The 22613-nt window shown below is 43.3% G+C and overlaps 1 protein-coding gene across 2 annotated transcripts in view; it reads left to right on the plus strand.

Annotated features, from left to right (window-relative positions):
• LOC148010997 (clathrin adaptor complexes medium subunit family protein) overlaps positions 1-22613 on the plus strand; it is an 87601-nt gene that overhangs the window by 23569 nt on the left and 41419 nt on the right. For both annotated transcript variants that reach the window (XR_015689550.1, XM_087671947.1), the window contains exon 6: positions 17542-17598. Coding sequence is in view for 1 of the 2 variants with exons in the window: in XM_087671947.1 (XP_087528073.1) it covers positions 17542-17598 (57 nt within the window). In the remaining variant the exon portion in view is untranslated. The remainder of the gene's footprint in view (positions 1-17541; positions 17599-22613) is intronic.

Genomic DNA, 22613 nt, shown 5'->3' on the forward strand with positions numbered 1-22613 from the left:
ACCAAAGTGGTTAACCGGCCGGTTCTTCAGTACCTTTTACCCAGGATTGGCTTGGGTATGCTCTCCCCTACTTCTTCAGATTAACGAGGAGAGGGTACTTCCCTCTTGCTTTTTCTTCTACTTTGAGAGGGGGCGGCTACTTCTCTTAATAGCGACAGTGATGATGCTTACAATTTTTAGACATTCATTCATTTATTTATTCTTTTGTATTGTACTTATGGACATTTGTAACTTCATTCGCATTGTCAGGATAACATGATTGTAAAAGGGCACTTGGTGGACAAGTGAATAATTCCCCTGCGAGGGCACTGTTTAAGTGGCACCATTGCATTGCATTTTACGTAAGGATGACATCTTGCATCTTCCTTTGCATTATCCCATGCATTGGCATTCTGTTCATGTAAACATGCATGTGTGCACGTTGATCCCTTTTCAGTCTTTTGGAGCGGTCGACTCTAAATCCACCATATTCGTGGCATTCCACATGGTAGTCTCCAAGGCAGTTCTTCCTAGCTTGCTTGCTTGCTTTGCTTGTCTTGCTTGCTTCATATCTTTGCTATATTTGTGTCACCCACACCTTAGCCATTTTTCTTTTTCACCGACACCCAATAATGGTAGGAATAGTATGCTTGTTTTGTGAAGGTCTTGGGTTTGACCATCCCTTATCACTTTTCTGTTTAGGGCACATATATTCAATAAGATGAAAATTGATTTAAAATTCTTAGTTAATGTTAAATTTGTCAAAATTACGAAGCTCTCCAAAAGAAAAAAAAACAGAGAAAAAAGTCCATAGCTGATTCCATCCGCCTTTGTAGGACTTGGTAGGCCATTGGGTAGCTGATGTGCACCCTTTGTCTGATGCCCTGGTCTCTCTGGGATGACCACTTGGGCTCCCTTGGTAAGATAACCATTGCCTCTGTAGTCTTAGTAGGCCACTGGGCAGCGGACATGCACCTTTTGTTTAATGCTCTGGCTGCTTTGGGGTGGGACATCTTGGGGTAAAATATAAAGAAAAAAAAAACAAAGGGCTTGGCTAGCCTATTTCTCGTGGCACTGTTATTGGGCGTGAGAGAGAGTGTCGAGCTAAAAATGCATTAGCTTCTCTTAAACAGCTCCAAAACATCTTTAATTAAGGAAGAAACCTTGTTTATTTAAAAAAAAATGCGTTCCTAGAGAGTGTTAATATCCGATAAGCACAAATCCACTTGGGAGAGCCCAAACTTTCAACAAATAGGTATGTTACCCTCCATTCAGCCTTAATCTCGTTTTTGTAGATTTCAGGTATTTCAGCTTGCTGCCCACACCCCGGACGCGGAGGACATTGGGATTCAAGCTGGCCATTGCTGTCTACAACAGTCTGGCTCCTGTTTTCAACCTACCACACACTGTTCGGAGCTGATTTCAGCATGCTGATTGCTACTGCTGGTTTTTCATGCGTTTTTGGTCTCTCTCTCTCTCTCTCTCTCCTACAGGCTCCTGTGTTTGTTGTTTTCTCTCTCATGTAGCCAGTGTTTTTAGTCTCTCTCTCTCCTCACCTACGTTTTTAGTCTCTCTCTCTCTCTCCCGCTGCTGTTTGCATAAAATCTAGCCTTCCTTGGCTGTGTTGGCTGGTGTTCGACATACAGAGGCTATCTTAGTGCGATTCAGGATTCGTTCGGAGTACGACACACTCTCCAACTCATTACCCTTGCCTTAATTCTTGAAATATAGGAGTTCGAGGTATAGTGTTCATTCACTATATAGTGTGTTTGATGCATGAGCATTGTATATTCAATAATCATATCACTTCATTTATTCTCTATGTTCATTGTCTGTGAGTTACCCTAACCCCAATAATGTTCTTCTGTTAGTTTGCTTTGTCGTATGGTGTTATTTGTGTTTTTGTGTTAGGGTATTGCTTCACAGGCTGATTGGTGGTAGCGTGGGTGTGGCCTTGCCACTGCCCTTGCTGAGGGTTGCCACCATCTCGCCTTTTTTGCTAAGGGTTGTCGATTGAGGGGCAAGTTTTTGGTTCTTGGATTTTGGTGCTGTGCCTCTTGCTTTTGATTGACACTTGTCAAAATGGCCAGCCTTTTGACAATGTTGACAATACCTATTATTTTTAGATACATTTTGCCACCCGGGTTTAAGAGAAGATTGGGTGTTCCCTTGGGCCTACATAGCTTGGTTTTGATTTTGATTTTGATTGGAGTTTTGATTTTGTTTACCTTGGCTTGCTACCCACTTTGGAGAAGAAGCAATGAGAGTCCCCTTTGTAGAGGTCATACTATGAAACTGATTGAATAGCCAAGTGTAACATAGTAGGTGAAACTTAAATTCATAAAATGTGGGCATGGTGGGTTTTGAGATCACATGCCACACAAAATGGAAATATTTCCGTAGCAGCTTGTTAAGGAACAATGCTACCTAATTTGAGGACTTGGAAGCCCCCTTGGTAAAGAACTTGGCGAGAAGTCACAAATAATCAATCAACTTGACTTTCAAGTCATCCCAGTTAGTGTTTGTAAAATTTTGAAGCTCATGGTCCAGATTTATGTGACGGGTTTTATCTCAAGCCGCATAGTGATCAATCAAGTATGCTCAACACTTTGATGCTAAATCAAAATGTTGAAGCTAAGAATGAAACTTAGGTAGCCTTGCATTAGCTTGATAATAGCGGAGGCATTCCTAGCCTTCCATATGTGGATGTCCTCATATGAAACAAATGTAGGATCATGTTGGGGTTTCAATTCTTGCGCAATATTTCATAGGTTTTGTGAGTCAAGAATCTGTATCATCGGAGTAGACCAAGTAGTGAAGTTCGACTTGTTAAAATGACTCTTATTATCAAAGGCATGTTAGGCTGATGAGGACGAAAAGCCATGAGGTGTTTGATAGGTGGAATAAGATGGATAAGTGTTAGCGATCAGATCCTGGCTGTCGGCAGCCAGTCGGACTGCACAATCGGACTGCCACGTGGCAGTCCGACCTGATTCCTGACAGTTTTTTGGCTATTTATGGCGCCCAGTTTTTTGGCTATTTTTGGCCTATTTGTGGCCCCCAGTTTTTTGGCTATTTTTGGCCTATTTGTGGTGCCCAGTTTTTTGGCTATTTATAGCCGATATTCCAGCAGTCTTCTCCCACTTCTGTACGCAGGTTCCAAGCTGGAGATTCGTGCAGATTCCGTCTCTGTTCGCAGATTTCAGGCGGGAGATCGTGCAGATTGCAGCGGACTTCGAGGTGAACAGCAGGTTGCATCGTCGAGGTGGAGACACGCAGTCCAGCGCACTGCGCCCGTGTATATATCTATATCTTTGTATACAGCGCACTTATATAGTAGATCTTCATCTTCCACTGTCTCTTTCTCTCTCCTCTCTGTGTTCTCTCTCTTTTAGTCTTACGCTTCTGTATCGCTGCACTTTGACATGGTATCAGAGCAGTGTAGAAGGGCTGGCTGAGTGAAGAACCAACCTGAAGAGGAGTTTTCATCGCGACACAAGGCTGCGTTTCTAGTGTTTGAGGGCGAGCGGGAGGGCTGCGCCTCGGAACAAGGCTGAAGCGAGCGTGGGTGCGTGGGAAAGGAGTCCAGTTGGTGGATTTGCTGCTGTTTGAAGAGGAGGAAGGCTGAGTTTTCAGCTTTCAAGTGTAGGTTTTACTTTTTCATAGCCTCCGGCAGGTGAAGAAGGTTCGGGACACGGAAGAAAGAGCTCTAGCAGGCTGCGTTTTCACAGTCAGAGGGGGCTGCTTCTGCGTTTGTGAAGGCATTACAGGTGAAGATGCCTACAGAGATTGACTTGGAGTTCTAGACGATTATGGACCGGAAGGTGCTTGTCTTACCGGCTCTTCCCGCAGATCAAAAGCTCGATGGCGATAATTACCGCATCTGGCGTGTCATGATGTTGGCCATCCTTGAGTCCTACGATTTGGCGGAGCTTGTACAGGAGGAGATCGACCGGCCCTCGGTGAGAGATAAGTCCAAACTCTCTTCTGATGCTCGTGCGGAGTTGGCCAAGGCACAGTCTCACTGGGACAAACTGAATGCCAGGATTCGTTCCTTTCTTTTTCTGTCTTGTACTACAGCCATGATAGCTCACATTGAGCACTTGACGGTGGCTCGGGAGATATGGCTGGAGCTTAATTAGATGTATAACAGGATGACCCTTATGAAGCGGGTTTCTTTGGAGGTGCAGATGCAGACTTTGTCCATGAACAAGTCTTCTTCATTGCGGGAGCACATCAACAAGCTTAGACAGCTTCAGATGCAGGTTCAGAATGCGGGGAAGCCGATTTCCTCCGAAGACATGGCGATCACACTTTTGTCCCAGTTGCCGCCACGATACGGTGCTTTTTACTCCGCCCTTATTGCTTCGGGGCGTGAGTCTACTCTTCGGTGGGAAGAGCTGGTTCCTATGGTCTTGGACTAAGAGGAACAACTGAAGGGACAGTATGCTTCCAAGTCGGAAGCCTTGACAGGTCAAGCCTTTCAGAAGAAGGGGAAGGACCAAAAGAAGAAGGAGAACAACAAGTCAAAGAAGGACAAGGACGAAAAATCCACATGTCATATTTGTGGAAAGACTGGCCATTGGAAGAAGGATTGCCCTGACAAAGACAAGAAGGACACGAAGGATTCTGGAGCGGTGGCTGCATCCTCATTAGCTGCGTTTCTTCATCTAGCTATCATTGAGGACTCTACATCGAATGCTTCTGATGCTGCGATGACAGCTCCCCAGGCTCGAGAGTGGATCGTTGACAGTGGTGCCTCCCGGCACATGACTCCCTCATGAGTTGGTGTTGCCCAGTTGCGACCTTCGCGTGGGCAGATTCTCATTGGAGATAGCTCTTCGGTGTCTATTGCAGGATGGGGTGAGATGCAGCTTATTCCAGATGGACGTGGTGGTATCTATACCTTAGAGGTTTTGCATGTGCCAGGTTTGGGGTATCATCTACTTTCGGTTCATAAGATTTGTTCCCTTGGACTTTTGGTGGAGTTTGACAGTGATTCAGTGCGAGTCCTTGATCGTGGGTCGAGGAAGGTTCTCTCATCAGGATATGAGGAGAACGGCATCTACAAACTGACGTCTTCTACCGCCCTCCCTACTCTTCTTCTTACCTCTCAGACACAGTCAGAGCTATGGCATGCTCGGTTTGGTCACCTCAACTATGATTATCTTCGGAGGGCGTCACGTGGACAACTTGTTCGAGGGTTGCCAGACATAGTGGTGAGCCAGCAGCCATGCGTCTCCTACATTCGTGGGAAATAGCATAGGGATGCGATTCCCAATAAAGCTTCGCGGCGGTCTACTTCATCGATGGAGCTTGTATCTATGGATCTTTGTGGCCCTATGAGGAACGAGTCCCTGAGAGGGAGCTCGTACTTCATGTTGATCGTAGATGACTACAGCAGGATGACATGGGCCTACTTCTTGGCGTTGAAGTCAGAGGCTTTCTCCCACTTCAAGGATTGGCTTCTCTTTGAGGAGAACCGATCAGGCCGGTGATTGAAGACCTTGCGATCCGACAAGGGTGGTGAATTTGTTTCTAACGAGTTTGCTCGTTTCTGTGCAGATAAAGGTATTCACCAGGAGTTTGCTAATACCAACACTCCTCAAGAAAATGGCATTCTTGAACGAAAGAACCGAAGTGTGATCGAGATGGCGCGCACCATGATGGAGCACCAACAGACACCTCAGTTTCTGTGGGCCGAGGCTATGGTTACTGCAGTCCACATCCTTAACCGATCCCTCACTTCGGCCGTTGATGGGATGACACCTTTTGAGGCATACTTTGGGACTAAGCTCGATGTTTCTTATTTTAGGGTTTTTGGGTGTGATGTCTATGTTCACATTCCCAAGGCTCATCGTGATAAATTTGAAGCAGCTTCTCGAAGACAGGTGTTTGCTGGCTACAGCTCTCAGTCCCAAGGCTATCGTTTGTATGATCTCGTCAAGTGGGATGTGTACACCAGTCGAGATGTGCGGTTCGTGGAGGTTCCAGCCATAGCAGCGGGTGAGGAGCATCCCGTTCTTGGAGATCCAGGGGAGAGTTGGGCTCCCGAGACAGTTCCTTTGGAGCCCGCTCCTTTTGATTCCGATTTTGTTTCTGATACAGTGTCTACTGTTCCACCGGTCACCCCCTGAGGAGTTACCACCGGTGGATATCCCAGAGTCTTCAGCTGATGGAGAGAGACGAGGAGAGGTTCGGCCTCCTCCTCGTTGGGCCCGTGACACACTTCGTGATTTAGGAATCGAGGGGGTCCCTGAGGAGTGGGGACCGCAGGATGGTCCGCGGCGGTCACGGAGGCACTAGACACATTCTACGGAGCTTGTTTGCTCTAACTATTGTTTGATGACCCGTGTTATGCAGGATCGAGAGCCCACCTCCGTGAAGGAGGCTTTACAGTCCGCACCATGAACGAAGGCTATGGAAGCCGAGTTGGAGGCTATTGAGAGGAATGGCACTTGGTATCTCGTGCCTCGGCCCCCGAATAAGAAGGTGATTGGCGTCAAATGGGTCTTCAAGACCAAGTACCTTAGCGATGGTTCTTTGGATAAGCACAAGGCTCGCCTTGTTGCTAAAGGTTTTGCACAGTGCCCATGGATTGATTATCATGACACTTTTGCCCCCACTGCTCGTATGGCGACTATTCGAGCTGTTCTTGCCTTGGCTGGCCATAGGAGATGGCCTGTCTACCAGTTGGATGTGAAGTCGGCCTTCCTCAATGGTGATTTGAAGAAGGAGATCTATGTAGAGCAGCCTCTTGGCTTTGGATCTTCAGATGGGAAAGTCTACAGGTTGAAGAAGGCCTTGTATGGCCTCAAGCAGGCTCCGCGTGCATGGAACGAGAAGATTGATTCGTTCCTTTAGTCACAGTTAGGATATCGGCGTTCCAAGGCTGATCCGCAGCTTTATGTCCACACTTCCGAGGCTGGTTGTGTGCGATCAGATCTTGGCTGTCGGCAGCCAGTCGGACTGCCACATGGTAGTCCGACCTGATTCCTGACAGTCGGCTGCATTAAGCATTTGCAGCCGACCTGCCTATTTGTGGCACCCAGTTTTTTGGCTATTTATAGCCGATATTCCAGCAGTCTTCTCCCACTTTTGTACGCAAGTTCCAAGCTGGAGATTTGTGCAGATTTCGTCTCTGTTCGCAGATTTCAGGCAGGAGATCGTGCAAATTGCAGCGGACTTCGAGGTAAAGAGCAGGTTGCATCGTTGAGGTGGAGACACGCAGTCCAGCGCACTGCACTTGTGTATATATCTGCATATCTTTGTATACAGTGCACTTATACAACAGATCTTCATCTTCCACTGTCTCTTTCTCTCTCCTCTCTCTGCGTTCTCTCTCTTTTAGTCTTACGCTTCCGCATCGCTGCACTCTGACAATAAGGAGGTGGTGGAGGGGGATGAGTAGGAGGAGGAGAAGGAGTTGGTGGGCAAAAATAGGCTGAAAGTGTCGAATGGGTGTTGATTGATGCGGAGGCACTGAAACATGAATGTTTTGATAGGGTGCCAATGGAGGGGAAGACACTAGGCCAAGTGAGCCCTATCCAGATATCAATTGGGACATAGCATAATGACCAGAAGGCCCACTAGGTAATGCCATGGAGACAAACTATGGAACTAATTGATACACACTCACTAATGGTTGGGTGGCATTCCTAGGCTGTGAAAATCCCAAAAGTATGTGGGCAGGAGGATGAGCCACCATCATGGGGACACCACCTGGCTAAGGAAAAGACGAGGTCCTAAAGGTTGTGCCTAAAGATGAAGGACCCCCCTAGTGTGATGTGAGATGACGTGTGGTGCATTTAATGGAGATGGAAAGGAAGGTGCAGTGGAAGTAGAGAGTGGGATGGGTGGGAGATTAAATGGATTGGTTGATGCAATTGTTGGAAACAATTTTTGTTCCTTTTGTCCATTAAATGCATTACATGAAGATGAAGATGATTCATCTATTTCAAAATGACCTTGAGAAGGAAAAAATGAAGAAAAAGAAGGGAGGTAACTTACAGTTGTTTGAGTTAATCTTTTGTACTCATTATCTTTCTTTGTGTTTAAAAACAAAACTCTATCTTCTTTAGGATTAATGAATCAATATCGTATTTGCATGGTCCCTTCTTCATGATAATCATCTATATCTTGTTGAAAAGAGAGAAAACTCAAAAGATGAAGAATTGTTGTTTTGCGTACTTGATATAAAAGTGATTGAAGGTGGAGTTGTAAGTGGAATACATGGAAGAGGTAGAGATGGAGATGAAGGTGGTAGAGAGATGAAGGGTTTGTACTCCATGACAATTTCCACGTCAAGATGGTTGGTACTTTGTGGAGCTTCCATCCTTCTTGCAAAATCATTAGAGTGGTGTACTGAATTTAAAGGGGAAAACTCAAATTCACCTTCAATTTGTTGTTGAGCCTAATTGAAACCAGCCTTCCTTCTTGGAATGGGTGGTGATAACCTGATTTAAGAGTTAATTACAGCAATAAATAAATGCACATAAAATGAAATACACACTTTACCATAACATTCTTGGACAGTAGGCACCCTGTTGGCCCCAAAATTGGCGCCCCTTGTGGTATTTCTTTAGCTTTCATTCAATTGGAAGGAGTATGAGATTCTTCAATCTCCTCCTGCTAACCAATTGCTCTTGCTGTCATAAATGTCCAGCAAGCCTTTTGGGTCATTTGCCCCTTGTTTCACCCAGGACTTCTTCTCCAATTTGACCCTTGGCTGGCCAAATGCTACCCCAAATCAATTCGGGATGGGCTGGCTCCTGAAATCCCTTGATAATCTTCAATTATCAGCTGCTGATTTAAGTCCCTTGAGCCTTCAATCTCTGGCACGGATCCCAAGGCGACTGCTAAACTCTAATTTCTGCTGTGAATTAGGGTTTACTGCAGAAATTACAGATCAGCCTAGCAAAAATGGCTGAGATCTCCTCCGAATGGCTGAGAATTGCTGAGAATGGCTTGAGCATAGGCTGAAGGAGATGAGAGAATGCTGTAGAGAGAAAATTTTGAGATTTGTCGCGAAGAACTGATCAAAATCAGCTGCTGCCCTGTTGTACCAGTCCCAAACGGATGCACTAGCAACAATAGGAGCATCAGAGACTGTGATCTTCAGGAGAAAGTGCATCAGCAGCAATTGTCAGCTTCCCAAGGTCAAGAATATGCAATCTCCATCACCAAAATGGTCTCCAATGGCTGGGAAATGGCCCCAAAAGCTGGCAGAAACAGTCCAACACCTCTTTCCAACAGCTCCAAAATGAAAAAACGAGATTTCCCTCTCCCTTCAGCCCTATTTAGCCTTTCCCCCACTTGCATGGGAAAGTTTTGCCAAGTGGTAGCTTTCTTAATCTATTTCCAGCAATTTCCAGCCATTTAATTAATTTTCAGAATTAATTAATTTTGAAAATTAATTCAGCCCTTAATCCATGCCCAGAAAATTGACCTTGCCCATCCAAAAATTAATTGGCTAGGCCATTTGCAACCCAAAGTGGTCATATGCATTAATTGACCCTTAGACAAGCATTAATCCATTAATTAATGCCTAGTCCCTAGTGTCCCACTGACACTTAATGGCCAAATAATGGTCGTAGGGGCAAACTGACACCAAAATTCACCTAGAATCTAACAAGTGTAACTTGTTATAACTTTTGCCTTTGACACCCATCTTTTTCATAGGGTCCTTCGGTCTTCAACTGTGAGAAAGTAGCGTGCACCTCACATGTTCAACACGTGCATCTTTTAATTGCACATTTGATTAATCCTTTAATCAAATGCCAATTAAACATAAGCAAAGCATCAAATTTTCACGTCCTCGTGACACTAATACATGACGATGAGGTCATATTTGGCTCTTGAAATCTCATATGGTCCATAGATTGTATGGAATTCCGAAGTCTCTTCGACCATGTCGGAAGATGGCGGAGCAAGCTATGCTGTTCACTCTCACTCGTTCTCGATGGATTTAGCTTAGGAGAATGAAGTGGGGATGTTGTGTTCAAAGTCATTTTTCTCTCTTGTTGTTCCTGCTTCTTGCAAAGGGTTTTGAGATTAAAGGCGTAGGTTTCTTTAAAGAGATCCTAGCCTTGATACCATGTAAAGAGCTACCCTAATGCAAAAACAAAAATGCAAGTGTATGACAAAGCATAAATTGAACAGAATACGGTTAGGATTAGGGTAGCACAGAGGCAGTGAACACAATGAAGATCATACATGAATGAATTTGAATAATACAATGCTCATGCGACAAATACACTATGTAGTGAAGTAATACTATATCCCGAACTCTCATGTTTCAAGGACCGAGGCAGAGGTAATGAGCTAGATAGTGTGTCATACTCTTGATGGATCCTAAAATGCAGCAAGGCAGCCTTCAAGATGTTTGACAACAGCAAATGCAGCAAGGGTGATGCTAGATTAGTGTGGGATGTGCGGAGGAGAGAGAAAACTGCAAAATGCAGCATGAGGAAGGTGCCAATAGCTTGGGCGGTAGTTGGGAGCGGCAAACACAGCTTTTTGGCTGACGGGGGCAGCAGGGTAGCAGCTGCATATGCAAACTCAGCAGTGGAAGGAGGGTCACTTGACTGCTCGGACAGCAAACATAGTAGTGGACAATGTGTATTGCATGGTGGAGGCTGGAAATAGGTACTGGATGGATATAGACAATGTCTAGAAGCGTTAGGTAAGATGTCCTTTGTGAACAAGGTATGGGGAGCGAAGCTAGATCTCTTGAAACTTACACAAACGAGATTGGCTGAATGGGAGGGCAGGTTGTCTATTTATACAAAGTTTGGAGCCTCCAAATTTGGGTTACATGTGGGACATTGAGACTCTCTTGAACTACTTCAGGTTTGAAAGAATGGTTAAAATTCATTAACTTACTTGAGTTTTGGGGTTGTTTAATTAAAGCTAATCGTAATTTAGCTCAACACACACCTCATCCCAATTGACGTGACACACACATCTCAATGAGTTAAAATAGAATTGAACGAGGCTCACACACACTCTCTCTATTGTTAATTATTTGTCAACTCTGTGTCAACACACCTTATGTGTGTTAAGTGTGTGAATGCATTTTAGTTTAGGGTTTGGGTTTGGGATCCTCCCTAAGTCTATAAAATAAGGCCCTAACTTGTACTTCGTATCACACTTATCATTATCAATCCACGTCTTTCAATTTGTGCACATGCAAGTTTACACACACACACACATGCGCGCGCGCTTGCACGCATGCAAGTGCACGTACGCGTACATGCACACATACACCTCTCTCCTTGCCATGAAGTTCCATCCTACTTAGAGATGTTGGTCACATTCGTGAGCTCCCATATCCAACAGTGGTATTAGGGCAAGCTTGACTATGCCTCAACCACTTGCACCGTCTTCTAACTCGATCAACAAGTTCATACGTAGTGCTGGCCTATCGTTTGCCTTTACTACTCTGCAGGCTCAACCTGCTATCCAATAGCTCTAGCTCCAACATAAGGAGGAGGAGGAGGAGAAGGCACTTGTTTCTTGCCCATATAGTTTCCCCAACATTCCGCAACTGCCCCTATGTGCTGCGTGTAGACCCAATTGCTATTGCCCAAACTTTGTCTTCACATTAGCCACGCTCATGCCACGTTGTCTTCTCCTGGTAGTTATCTTTCACAACGCCATATCATTGCGTATTCCCTTCAACTGCTAGTCCTCTCTGATCATGTTGCGTGTCAAAATCTCTAGCCACATGTGTCACTTGTCTAGGCATCTGGTTGTGACTTGCACTATGTCCGCACTATGTCCAGCTCTGCTATGTCAATTGCCTTTGCGTTGGTGTCTATATCGCACGTGTGCATTGTTTCAACCCGTCCCTTGCAAGCTGCCCTACCATCCATCTATTACCAAGATAAGGCTTTAAAATTCTATTGGTGGTTGTTCACTTGCCCTTATGTCAAGTCTAGTAATTGCAAAACTAGAGCATGGAAGGATTCTCAATGACTGCTAACCTATCCTTGTGGCAAGAGAAGCAACTGTTGCTCAGTTGTCGGTTAGGTCACTTTCCAAAATTATATATAAGTTGATGACTATCAATATTGTGCTGAGAAGAGCCAAATGAGGGACTTATTGTCATGGGGATGTGAAATTTGCAAAATGCTTCAATCTTGCTAGTAACATTTGATTTATTTAATAGTCAAATGTGCAAGGTTGTAAGACGTGTAAGGTTGTAAGGTATGTGCAAGGTTGTAAGACACATGTGATACACATAGTAGTTATTTCATGGTAACAGGCCAAGGACCTTGAGCATGTAGTGGGTATCAAAGGCAAAAGTTGTGCAAGTTATGTTGGTCTTTGGTTGTCTGTTGGTGTCAGTTTTGACCTTGGGATGGTTAATTGGTCATTAAGTGTCACTGCTGATACTAGAAACTAGCATTACTTAAATAATTAATGCTAGTCTAAGGGTCGATTGAGGTCGGAGACCATGCCAGGTTGGTCGCAAATGGTGGATAGCCAGTTCAATTATGGATGGGCACATTTAATTTTGGGCAGGGTCAAAAGGGCTCAAATTAATTTTCAGAGTTAATTACTTTTGAAAATCAATTTAATGGCTGGAAATTGCTGGAAAATAGGATTAGAAGGCTGCCACTTGGCAAAAATACCCATGCAAGTTGGAAAAAACGGTATTGGAGTGCGTTTAGCCTATTAGAGAGAGGAAGGGGCAGCTGTTGGTCTAGTTTTCATCCATTGGAGGACCTTCTGGGGCAGACAGCAGCATGAGAAGACTGTGTAGGGGTAAGTGGCTGCTGCAGATTTGAAGCTCCTAGGTGCAAGCAGCAGCAGTAGCATTAAATGCTTCTCTTGGTAGCAAGCGATAGCATTTGGGCTGATGAGAGCAGCAGTAAATTTCAGGGTTTTCCCGTAAAGAAAATCAGGGATTTCTCTCTCCAACATTTTTTCACCTTCTCCATCCCATTCTCAGGTTATCTCAGCATTTCTCAACCATTTGGAGAAGATCACGGACAGATTTGGTGGACAGGATGAGAAATTAGGGTTTAACAGCTAGCTTGGGAACTGTGCTATCAATCAAGGGCACCATACATTGAAATAAGCACATGCAATTCAAGGAATTGTCAGGGATTTTAGATGCTAGCTCGTCCATTGTAAATTGGGGTAGCATTTGGCCAATCATAGATTCAATTTGTACAAGTCCTGGGTGAAATTCAAGGGGCAAATTGCCTAGAAGGCTTGTTGATCAATATTACAGCAAGGGCTTTTGGATCAGCTAAGGAGATTGTGGAATCTCAACTTGTACTTAATCCATCAGCAATTCAAGTTAAAGATATACTGCAAGGGGCACCAGTTTTGGGGCCAACAAGGTGTCCAATGTCCAAGATTGTTAAGATAAAGTGTGTATTTTAGTTTATGTTCAATTATTCATTGTTGTAATTAGGTGCATGATCAGGTTTTACCACCCTCTCCAAGAAGGAAGGCCAGTTTCATGGTTACATTGCCGGGATACCATTCAATCCTTTGATTTGGTGGGCCCAAGGCACCTAATTGTAAGCCAAGGTTTTGTGCTAGTGCTAATTTTTGTGCTTGGTTGAGAAATTATAGCAATATGTCTTGATACAATGAGATGGAATCAAGCAGTGATGATGACTCTTAGTATGGACATTCACATGGGAAAGAAGAAAATGCAATGCTTGATCTTGGACAAGGCTCACATGATGGACAACAAGCTGAAAATGTTGTTGTTGGACAAGATGTAGGACCTTCAAGGCAAAATGAGATTGACGACTAGCAGGAGGAAGAGGAAATTGATGGCCAATTCGAGAATCGAATGAGGACAACAATAAATCTCTTTGCTGGATTGGCAATGGATGCTTTGTTTGTTGGATTTTTGAATGGTCCTAAAAGGACAAGAAGAAGAAGTCATCTTCTATACCTTTGGGACAACAAGGTGCATTGAAGATAGTGCCAAAGCCTTTACGTAAAGCACCCAAAGAAGCCAATGAAGAAAAACAGTTGGTACCTACGGGGCAGGGTGTGCAAATGCAAGGCCATCATAGTAGTGCCAATCCAATGGATTTTGGACAATCGTGCATATATGCAATGATGGGGCAGCAAGGATTTCATGCAATTGTTGGTCAGGGACCCCATATGGGAATGTATGGTGCAACTCCTTATGGTATGCAGCAACCTATGCATGGTGTGCAAGTCCCAATGTATTCGGGTATGGCTAGTAATATGCATAACCCTATATATGACAGCATTGGTTTGATGCCTCCAGCAGAAAGTGGCATGTTTGGTAATGCACATGCATCCCCGAATGCTTATGGGGCTCAAGGAACGAGTGTTGGTCATGCAAATGCTATGAGAGTGTGCAACAAAGGAAGAAACTCTAATATAGAGAAAGAAGACATCAAGAAGATGAAGGAAGAAAGAAATTTGCATTGACCGAAATAAATGCTGAATACAAACAGAAGGATTGATAAATCACTACACGCAGCTCGAGGCATCAATGAGGGCACTAGATAAGGTTGAAAATGATGACAACAACAGCAACATAGGAGACGGAGGAGTATGTTCGGAGTCGAAGGAGCAACCTACAAAAGATGATGAATATCTAGGCATGATTGTCACCCTGTGGGCATGGGGTGGAAGAAAATATGCATCTTCAAAAAATTCAATGAGGACGTCCTCAGCAATCTCCTAAAGTATGAGGATTGTTGAGATGGTCCATCACATGTCTATGTTCCAACGATCACAAGTTTCTCGAACCAATCTTTTTAAGGGAAGTGTGGTATTAGAGGTTGCTTTTGAAACTCTATTCTATGTAGCTCACCAAGAATTGTGTTGTGAGGTTGATATCTTTTATGCCTTTTGTGGGAGGGATCTTCTACCATGAACCCTGAAACATAGACCATAAAGAGTCACCACTAAGAGACGGAGGCTATTGTTTTTATGCTTATGGACTAAAAACAGCTTCTTGGATTTATGTTATTACTACAAGAAGTATCTACTTGGGTTTGCTGAAATTGCATCTCCATTGCATGCTTTGCAGGAGAAAAATGTGCCATTTAGATGGACAACAGTGGAAATCATAGGGGCATTGAAAGTATATATTTACATCGGTTTGATATGTGTTTTTGTATCAATTTGGGATTAGTTTTTGATCAGTTAGAGATCAAATTATTGTCACTTTTGGATCAGTTTTACATCAGTTTTTGCAGTGAGTTTGTGATTAGCTTGGGATCACATTTGCAGCAGTTAGTGATGAGTTTTCAGATCAGTTTATGATCAGATTATGCTCTTTCAATGGTTTACAGTTGGTTCCATGGACAACAGCATATAAGTGAATGCCATTGGTAGTGTCAGCCATGGTCTACATGAGTTTATGCTTTACTATGGTTGTGAAGCCAAAACAATTTAGAAACAGGACATATGGATGCATCCAATGGGTTTCTAGCAATAGTTCTAGATAGTCTTTCAAATTTATGTCATGTTTATGTTACTTGAAAATTTTCAGTAACTTTTGGGACATACGACATGGTTAGACAATAGTGGCAAATGTTGTGATTGTGATGCCTTACGTAAATTTCAATGCAGTATGCTTTTGCTTTAGCACAATGCCGGGCAATCAGGGATGATGGCGGAAATTTCAAGGGGGGGGTTTGTCATAGGGACATGAAATTTGTGAAATGCTTTAATCTTGCTAGTAACGCTTGATTAATTTAATAATAAAATGTGCAAGGTTGTAAAGCACATGTGATACACATGGTAGTTATTTCATGGTAACAAGCCAAGGACCTCGAGGATGTGGTGGGTATCAAAGGCAAAAGTTGTGATAAGTTATGTCAACTAGGCTTTGGTTGTCAATTGGCGTAAGTTTTTGACCCTGGGACAATTAATTGACCATTAAGTGTTAATGGTATTAATTAACTAATGCTAGTCTAAGGGTTACTCGAAATTGGGAACCACTCCAAGTTGCAAATGGCCTAGCCAATTGAATTATGGATGGATACATTTAATTTTGAGTAGGGTCAAAAGGGATGAAATTAATTTTCAAAATTGATTAATTTAATGGTTGAAAATTGCTAGAAAATAGGATTAGATAGCTACCACTTAGGAAAAATACCCATGCAAGTTGGAAAAACGTTTTTGGGGCTGGCGGAGAGCCATTCAGTACATTCAGCGTGTGGGAGAGAGGAAGGGGCAGCTGTTGGTTTGGTTTTCAGCATTGGAGGACCTTTTGGGGCAGAAAACCGCATGATAAGATTAAATAGGGTCAGGTGATTGCAGATTTGAAGCTTCTAGCTGGCAAAAGCAACTAGGGGCTGGCGACAACTTTTAATGCTCCTCTAGGCAGCAAGTGATTTCAGGGTTTTCACACGAAGAAAATTAGTGATTTCTCTCTCTCCAACATTCTTTCATCTTTTCCATCCCATTCTCAAGTTGTCTCAGCATTTCTGAACCATTTGGAGAAGATCATAGCTAGATTTTGTGGACAACAAGAGAATTTTAGTTGTAAAGTATAATTTTTTACAAAAATTAGGGTTTAGCAGCCACCTTGGAACCCGTGCTATCAGTCAAGGGCATCATACACTGAAATTAGCACATGCAATTCAAGGAATTGTTAGGGATTTCACTCATCCATTGTAAATTGGGGTAGTCATTTGGCCAATTGTGGGTGTCCAACTTGTACAAGTCTTGGGTGAAATTCAAGGGGCAAATTTCCTGGAAGGCTTGCTGATCAATATTATAGGAAGGTGCTTTTGGATCAGCTGAGGAGATTGTGGAATTTCAACATGTACTCAATTCATTAGCAATTCAACTTAAGGAAATACCACAAGGGCTGCCCGTTTTGGGGCCAATGGGTGTCCAATGCCCAAGATTGGTAAGGTAAAGTGTGTATTTCAGTTTATGTTCAATTATTCATTGCTGTAATTAAGTGTTTGATCAGTTTTCACCACCCTCTCGGAGAAGAAAGACTGGTTTCACTTGTTTTCTCATACATAGTTTTAAGTCCCTCGCAAGGGGCATGGGGGATAGGGTTAATGAGGTTGAACATTTCAGTATGGTTAGTAAGGTTTAGGGTTTGAATGAGACTAGTTAAGGTCTAAATATGTATAGCATGATATTTGTGCAGCATGATGCTGAGTAAAATTTGGAGCAGCAGCCAAAGGTCGAACTAGAGATACACCTATGATACTTTGCTCCAAAAAAGAAAAATCTTAGCTTCACCCAAAAAAAGCTTTGCTTCAAATATAGCTTATTTTGCTAAAATTGCTTCAATTTTGATTTCCCTCTGTCAGCTGTTCAAATAAATTTCAAACTTTGCATGATAGGAAAACCAAGCTATATATATATCAATCAGAACTTGGGTTGGCACACACGAACCATACATGCTCACATCCATAGGAAGGAGGAAAGATAAGAGGGAGGGAAAACTACAATTTGATAGAGTTTTACCAGCTAGTCCTACCCATAACACAGTTGAAACAGCACATACTTGCCTTTCATAGCTTGTGATGCATGGTCCAATCATGAAATTTTACCCTAAGAAGCATTGTCTTTTTGCAGGTGTCTTTCAGAATTGTGGGGGGTTCAATGTCAGGATTGTCTGTTGATCCAAAAAATGTGAGTTTTCTGTTCTATTCTATGTGCTTGTATGAAGACATTTTTTTTTTGTATCACATGCACTAAGGGCTGTGACATTTCTTCATAAATTTTGACGAAGCTTATCTGTCTAGATAAATGATATTATAGAGGCTCCTCCCTTAACTCCCAACATGTGTGTTATATAGTGACATATAATAATTATGCCAATCTATCCACCAAGGTATCATAATTTCATCGACCAGAACTTCATTAATATATCTGTGTAATACTATGTCTTCCAACATTCTTGCATAGAATTGGTCTTACCCCAAGTGCAGTTTGCTTTGCTGCCACCAGTCTAGCCCCTGTGGTTTTCTCATCTAGTTCCTGCCCCTCGGTTATGATTATGACTGCCATGCACACCCTAGTTGGTCATCCCATTCTGATAACAAGGTGCATCCTTCCTCACCAGCATTCTTGCCTCTTTCAAACCCTCTTCAATTAGTGCTTGGCGAGCTTAGCCCTCCCAAGCACTATCTGATAGTATAGGGCTCTTCAGACATGCAACAGTGTAGAGTGGAATCAGATGCTTGCATGGTCCAATACTTGACACATGCCTTACCATGATGAAGCTCCAATTACTGCCATTGAGATTCACATATTTATCACATCCACAGTCTGTAAACATAGCTGAAAATTGAACTGACAAGAACTATGTGGCCCAGCAGCTTTGCACAAATATCAGAGCAGTCACAGCTAATGTATGACTCTTGGTTTGATATAGGCAGCAAACAGAGATATCTTAATAAACAGCCATTGTTGGTGATAGTAGATTGAAGAACAGCTGTATAGTGCCCCAACCAACATGCTCGATTAAAAGTCATGCTGTGGTGGGATGGGGTGAGGTGATACCATGCTGTGGTAGGGTCTTTTTTGTTGTTGTTATGGTTTTGGGCGGGACAGGGTGGGGTGGGGTGAGGGGATGTGGATGTGGATGGGGGTAGAGTGGGGTATCTTCGAGTTCTTGTGTGTGTGTGTGTGTTGGGGGTGGGGGGGCAGAGGGACTGGAGTGGGGGACTTTTAGGTTCTCAGGTAAGGGTGGGGTGATGCCATGTCGTGGTTTTGTGAGGTGATGCCATGGTAGGGTTTACCGTTATTTGCTCTGGGGGTGCACTCGCCATTTGGTGGTGGTGGGGTGAAGGGTGCGGTTTAGGATTTGGGGGTGAGAGTGGAGTGGGGTCTTTTTTGTGAGGATGGAGGGGAGAGTGGACCGGGCTTGTCTCGGGTCATTGGATTTTTCTTTTGGGTGGGACAGAGTGGGATTTTTTCAGGTTTTTGTTGTATACATCTGCCCCCACCCCACCAAAAAGGAAAAAGAAGAAAAGGCATGTACAGGGTAGATTAGGGCATTTGTACAGCATCACATTGTAGAAGATCAGAGTGGACAGCAGTTTTGGGCAATTGCCAGGTCTGGGCAGCGATTTGGGCAGGTGGATCAGGGCAAGCAGGTCTGGTGGATTTGCCACGTGCAGGCTGCATTTTTGACAGCAGTATTATTATTATTTTATTGTTTTTCAGCAGTCAGCCTGTTTATTGCAGCAGGTGGCCAGTTTTTAGTGGCCGACCTGATCAGATTATTATATTATTTTCAGCCTATTTAGGCTGGCCTGCCCCTGGGTTACAGTCACTTCAGTATTTGTGGAGGTTTAGAGAGATCTCTGGCTGGTTATACTCACACAGCCCTTGTACCTATCTGCCTTAAGTATTAAGCAATCATTCTTTGCAATCTTCAGCTTTCTCCTGTCTCTCTCTGTGTCTCCTCTCTTTGTCTTCAGTTCTTTCTTTCAGCCTGTTCATATGCTTCCGCATTCGCTGTACTTTGATATGGCATCAATTTGATTGTGGGAAAATCAAAAGAGCATGTTTTAGGTTCTCGGGTAAGGCTGGGTGATGCCACATCGTGGTTTTGTGAGGTGATGCCACGGTAGGGTGTAGGTTGAGTATGCCCAAAATAATCAAAGGCAGGAAAAAGGGAAAGAAGGCAATATAAAGAGATCGTTGAGTCATCATTGATGGCAAGGCAATTGAATATGGATGCATGACCTATAAGATAGACACATCAGACATACCGATGACAATATGATATTGTAATGGCTCACTATGGACATACCTAGGGAGGATGGAGGAGGTGATGGAGAACCATGAGCTGGTTCTAGTTACAAAGACACATCAAAGTCTCGAGAGGGGACTACCTAGAGTGCATGGATATATTTGGGAGTCCACACACAGGAGCTGCACGAAACATCAAGATACCACCAAAGGATCAAGAGAAGTGGCGGTATTGATTAGACACGAGCTCTAGAGTAATGTGTCCATTGTGGCATGAGACCTTGGCAAGCAGTATATGTGGATCAGAGTGGAGATCTCTAGCGACCAGATGCTACACATTGCCTTCTGTTGCTTTTCCCCATGGGGGTCTAGATATGCTACCGAGGAGCCCCAGTAGCAAGAGAGAGAGGAAGATGGAGGAGGAGAGTCCCCTTTCACAAATGTCTGAGACGAGAGTGTACACTACTCCGAATGAGGAGAGATCCTCTTGGTAGGAGACTTTAATGCTAGGACACAGAGCAAATTGTGTGACAGATATGTCTTTGAGGATCCATGGCAACTACAGGTATTGGACGTAGAGGAGGTAGGCATAGGCAGGATATCAACTGATATAGGGGGAGATAGTATTCACTATGGCTAGCAGCTACTAGAGCTAGGGTCACAACACCATCTTGTTATCTACAATGGGCTAAGAAAGTGGCCTGGATCTAGAGCACTGATTTGTTTTCAGCTCACTAGCTCGAGAACAATAGATTATGTACTAGGTTTCATTGAGACAATGGAACTCATTAGATTCTTCACCATCCCCCCTTGCTCGATCAAAGCAGATTATACCTGTTTATCCCTCATGTCATAACTCTATAGAAACAGAATTTGTATCCTTTTTCATTAATTTGTCTATATAATGATTTATTAAATTTATTTCCTTTGCACTAATTAGATATAAAGAAAAGTGCATTGGAGCTAGCCATTGATGAGTGGTCATAGGTTATGGTGGACCCACGCGGTGGGTTAGAGAAAAGATAGTTCACACTTTCACCTATATGGCTTGATTGGGCGCGTGTGACCAGAACTCACGTATATCAGGGTTAGACTCGCACACAGAAAGGATTGATGCCTTGAAGTGTGGGCTAGATCCACCAGAACAGACAGTTACAATCAACAAGATGGCATGATCATGAAATGCTTGTATAATGTGCATGTGTGGGTTGAAAGCTTGAAATGCACATTTCTTTGCATAGGAAAGTCACATGAAGATTCTGATACCGTTTTTGCGATGTACACGGAAAAAGCTTTCATATGACACCCATATTGGGGGGTCCCTAAATTTTAGGAGATCCCTAAATTTTAGGAGCCTCGAATTAGCCTAAAAATGCTAGTCCTAAAAATAGGGATGCCATTCTAAAAATAGTAAGTTATGTACTCTGACTGTGCTTACTAAATTTGGTTGTTTCTATTCTTGACAGTATTCAGCCCAAAAAGGAAAGCCATAGAGAAGAGACAAGTGTCAAGACACTTGTCACATAAGTTTCCAAGTGTCCCACCACTTGTCACATCTCATGACATGTGGCTGGACACTTGTTTTGTGCTACTCCACTTTCCCCCTTTTATACTAGCTCTTCCCTTTCCTATAAATAAGAGCTCGTTTTTCTTCATTGAGCATAATTTTTCTTTGCTGTAAACTCATGTACAACACCCACAAATAGCCAGAAACTGGCCCCATCCATCCTCATCATCATCCCCCACTTCTCCATTATCAAATTCCTCCATATTCCCTCTTCTATCAGTGCTGTTTTACAGGACAGCAAGCCTGTAAATTCATTACAACACCTCATTCTCAAGCTCTTTCTTTCATTTTAGCAACAAGAAGCAAGCCCTATCCATGTACTACTGTTCAACGATGGAGAAAGACTGATTTTCCCTCTTTCTTCTCTCATACTGTAAAGAAATTAGTTCTTATCATTGCATAATAGATAATGCATGTGTGTTTGTACATCTTTGCATGATCTTGTGAGAGTGAGAATTACTTCTCCTCACTCTCAGGTTGATTGTAACTGAGCTCTTCCCTAAGGGACTTGGGTTGAGCAGAAAAACATTCCTTCGGGGGGGGGGGGGGGATTGCCCATCTCCAACCCTCAATCTTGTCTCCATTACTTTTACATTTTCATGGCTGTAATTTTGTAAGTAATTTTCATTTTCAGCTTTAAGTGTTCATTCTCTTTTATATTAAATCTCGAAAACAAGCGAATATCATAATTGTTTAGCATACTACGTTGTTTGGGGCGTTTACAGTGGTATCAGAGCTTTGGCTCGGTTCTCACCCCAACACTGATAGTGCTTATAATTATAAGTTTGTTTATTTTCACTTGCATTGAGTGCTTGAGCATATTTTTTCTTAAGAGTCTCAATGGATCAGTCGAGTGCTAACCTTCAAGCCATTCGAAGTCTTAGAGAGGAGAATCAACAAATCCGTGACCAACTTATCAAACTAGAAAAAGTTGAGAATCCCAAAGAATTCAAGGAAAGAAGCCCATCTGCTTCAAGGAGACAAAGCCATACCAATGAAAGGAGCCGATCAAGAAGTCTAACTATTTCTAAGAGGCAATCCCATTCTACTTAAAGACAAAGAAAGAGATCGCGTCGAAGCTCATTCTCTTCTTTAAAGTCATCTGGCGCCTACTCTGATGGACCCTCTTCTAGTGACGAAGAGTCACACCCTTCTCATGGAAAATCTCATCATCGTCAAAGGCGTCGACATTCTTCACCCTCGTCTCCATCTTCATCCCCATCAAGCACTTCATCATCTTCAACCTCAAGATCCGGGCATGGACGAAGACATAAGAAGAAGAAGAAGACTAAGTCACTATCTCAACTTGAAAAGAAGATCAAGTTCAGTATGTATGATGGTTCCCGAAATCCTGATCTTCTTCTGAAGTTTATTCGTC

Source organism: Lygodium microphyllum, chromosome 29 (assembly GCF_053477565.2).
Source record: "Lygodium microphyllum isolate KBCC chromosome 29, Lygodium_microphyllum_v1.1.10, whole genome shotgun sequence".
In the NCBI taxonomy this organism is placed as follows: Eukaryota; Viridiplantae; Streptophyta; class Polypodiopsida; order Schizaeales; family Lygodiaceae; genus Lygodium; species Lygodium microphyllum.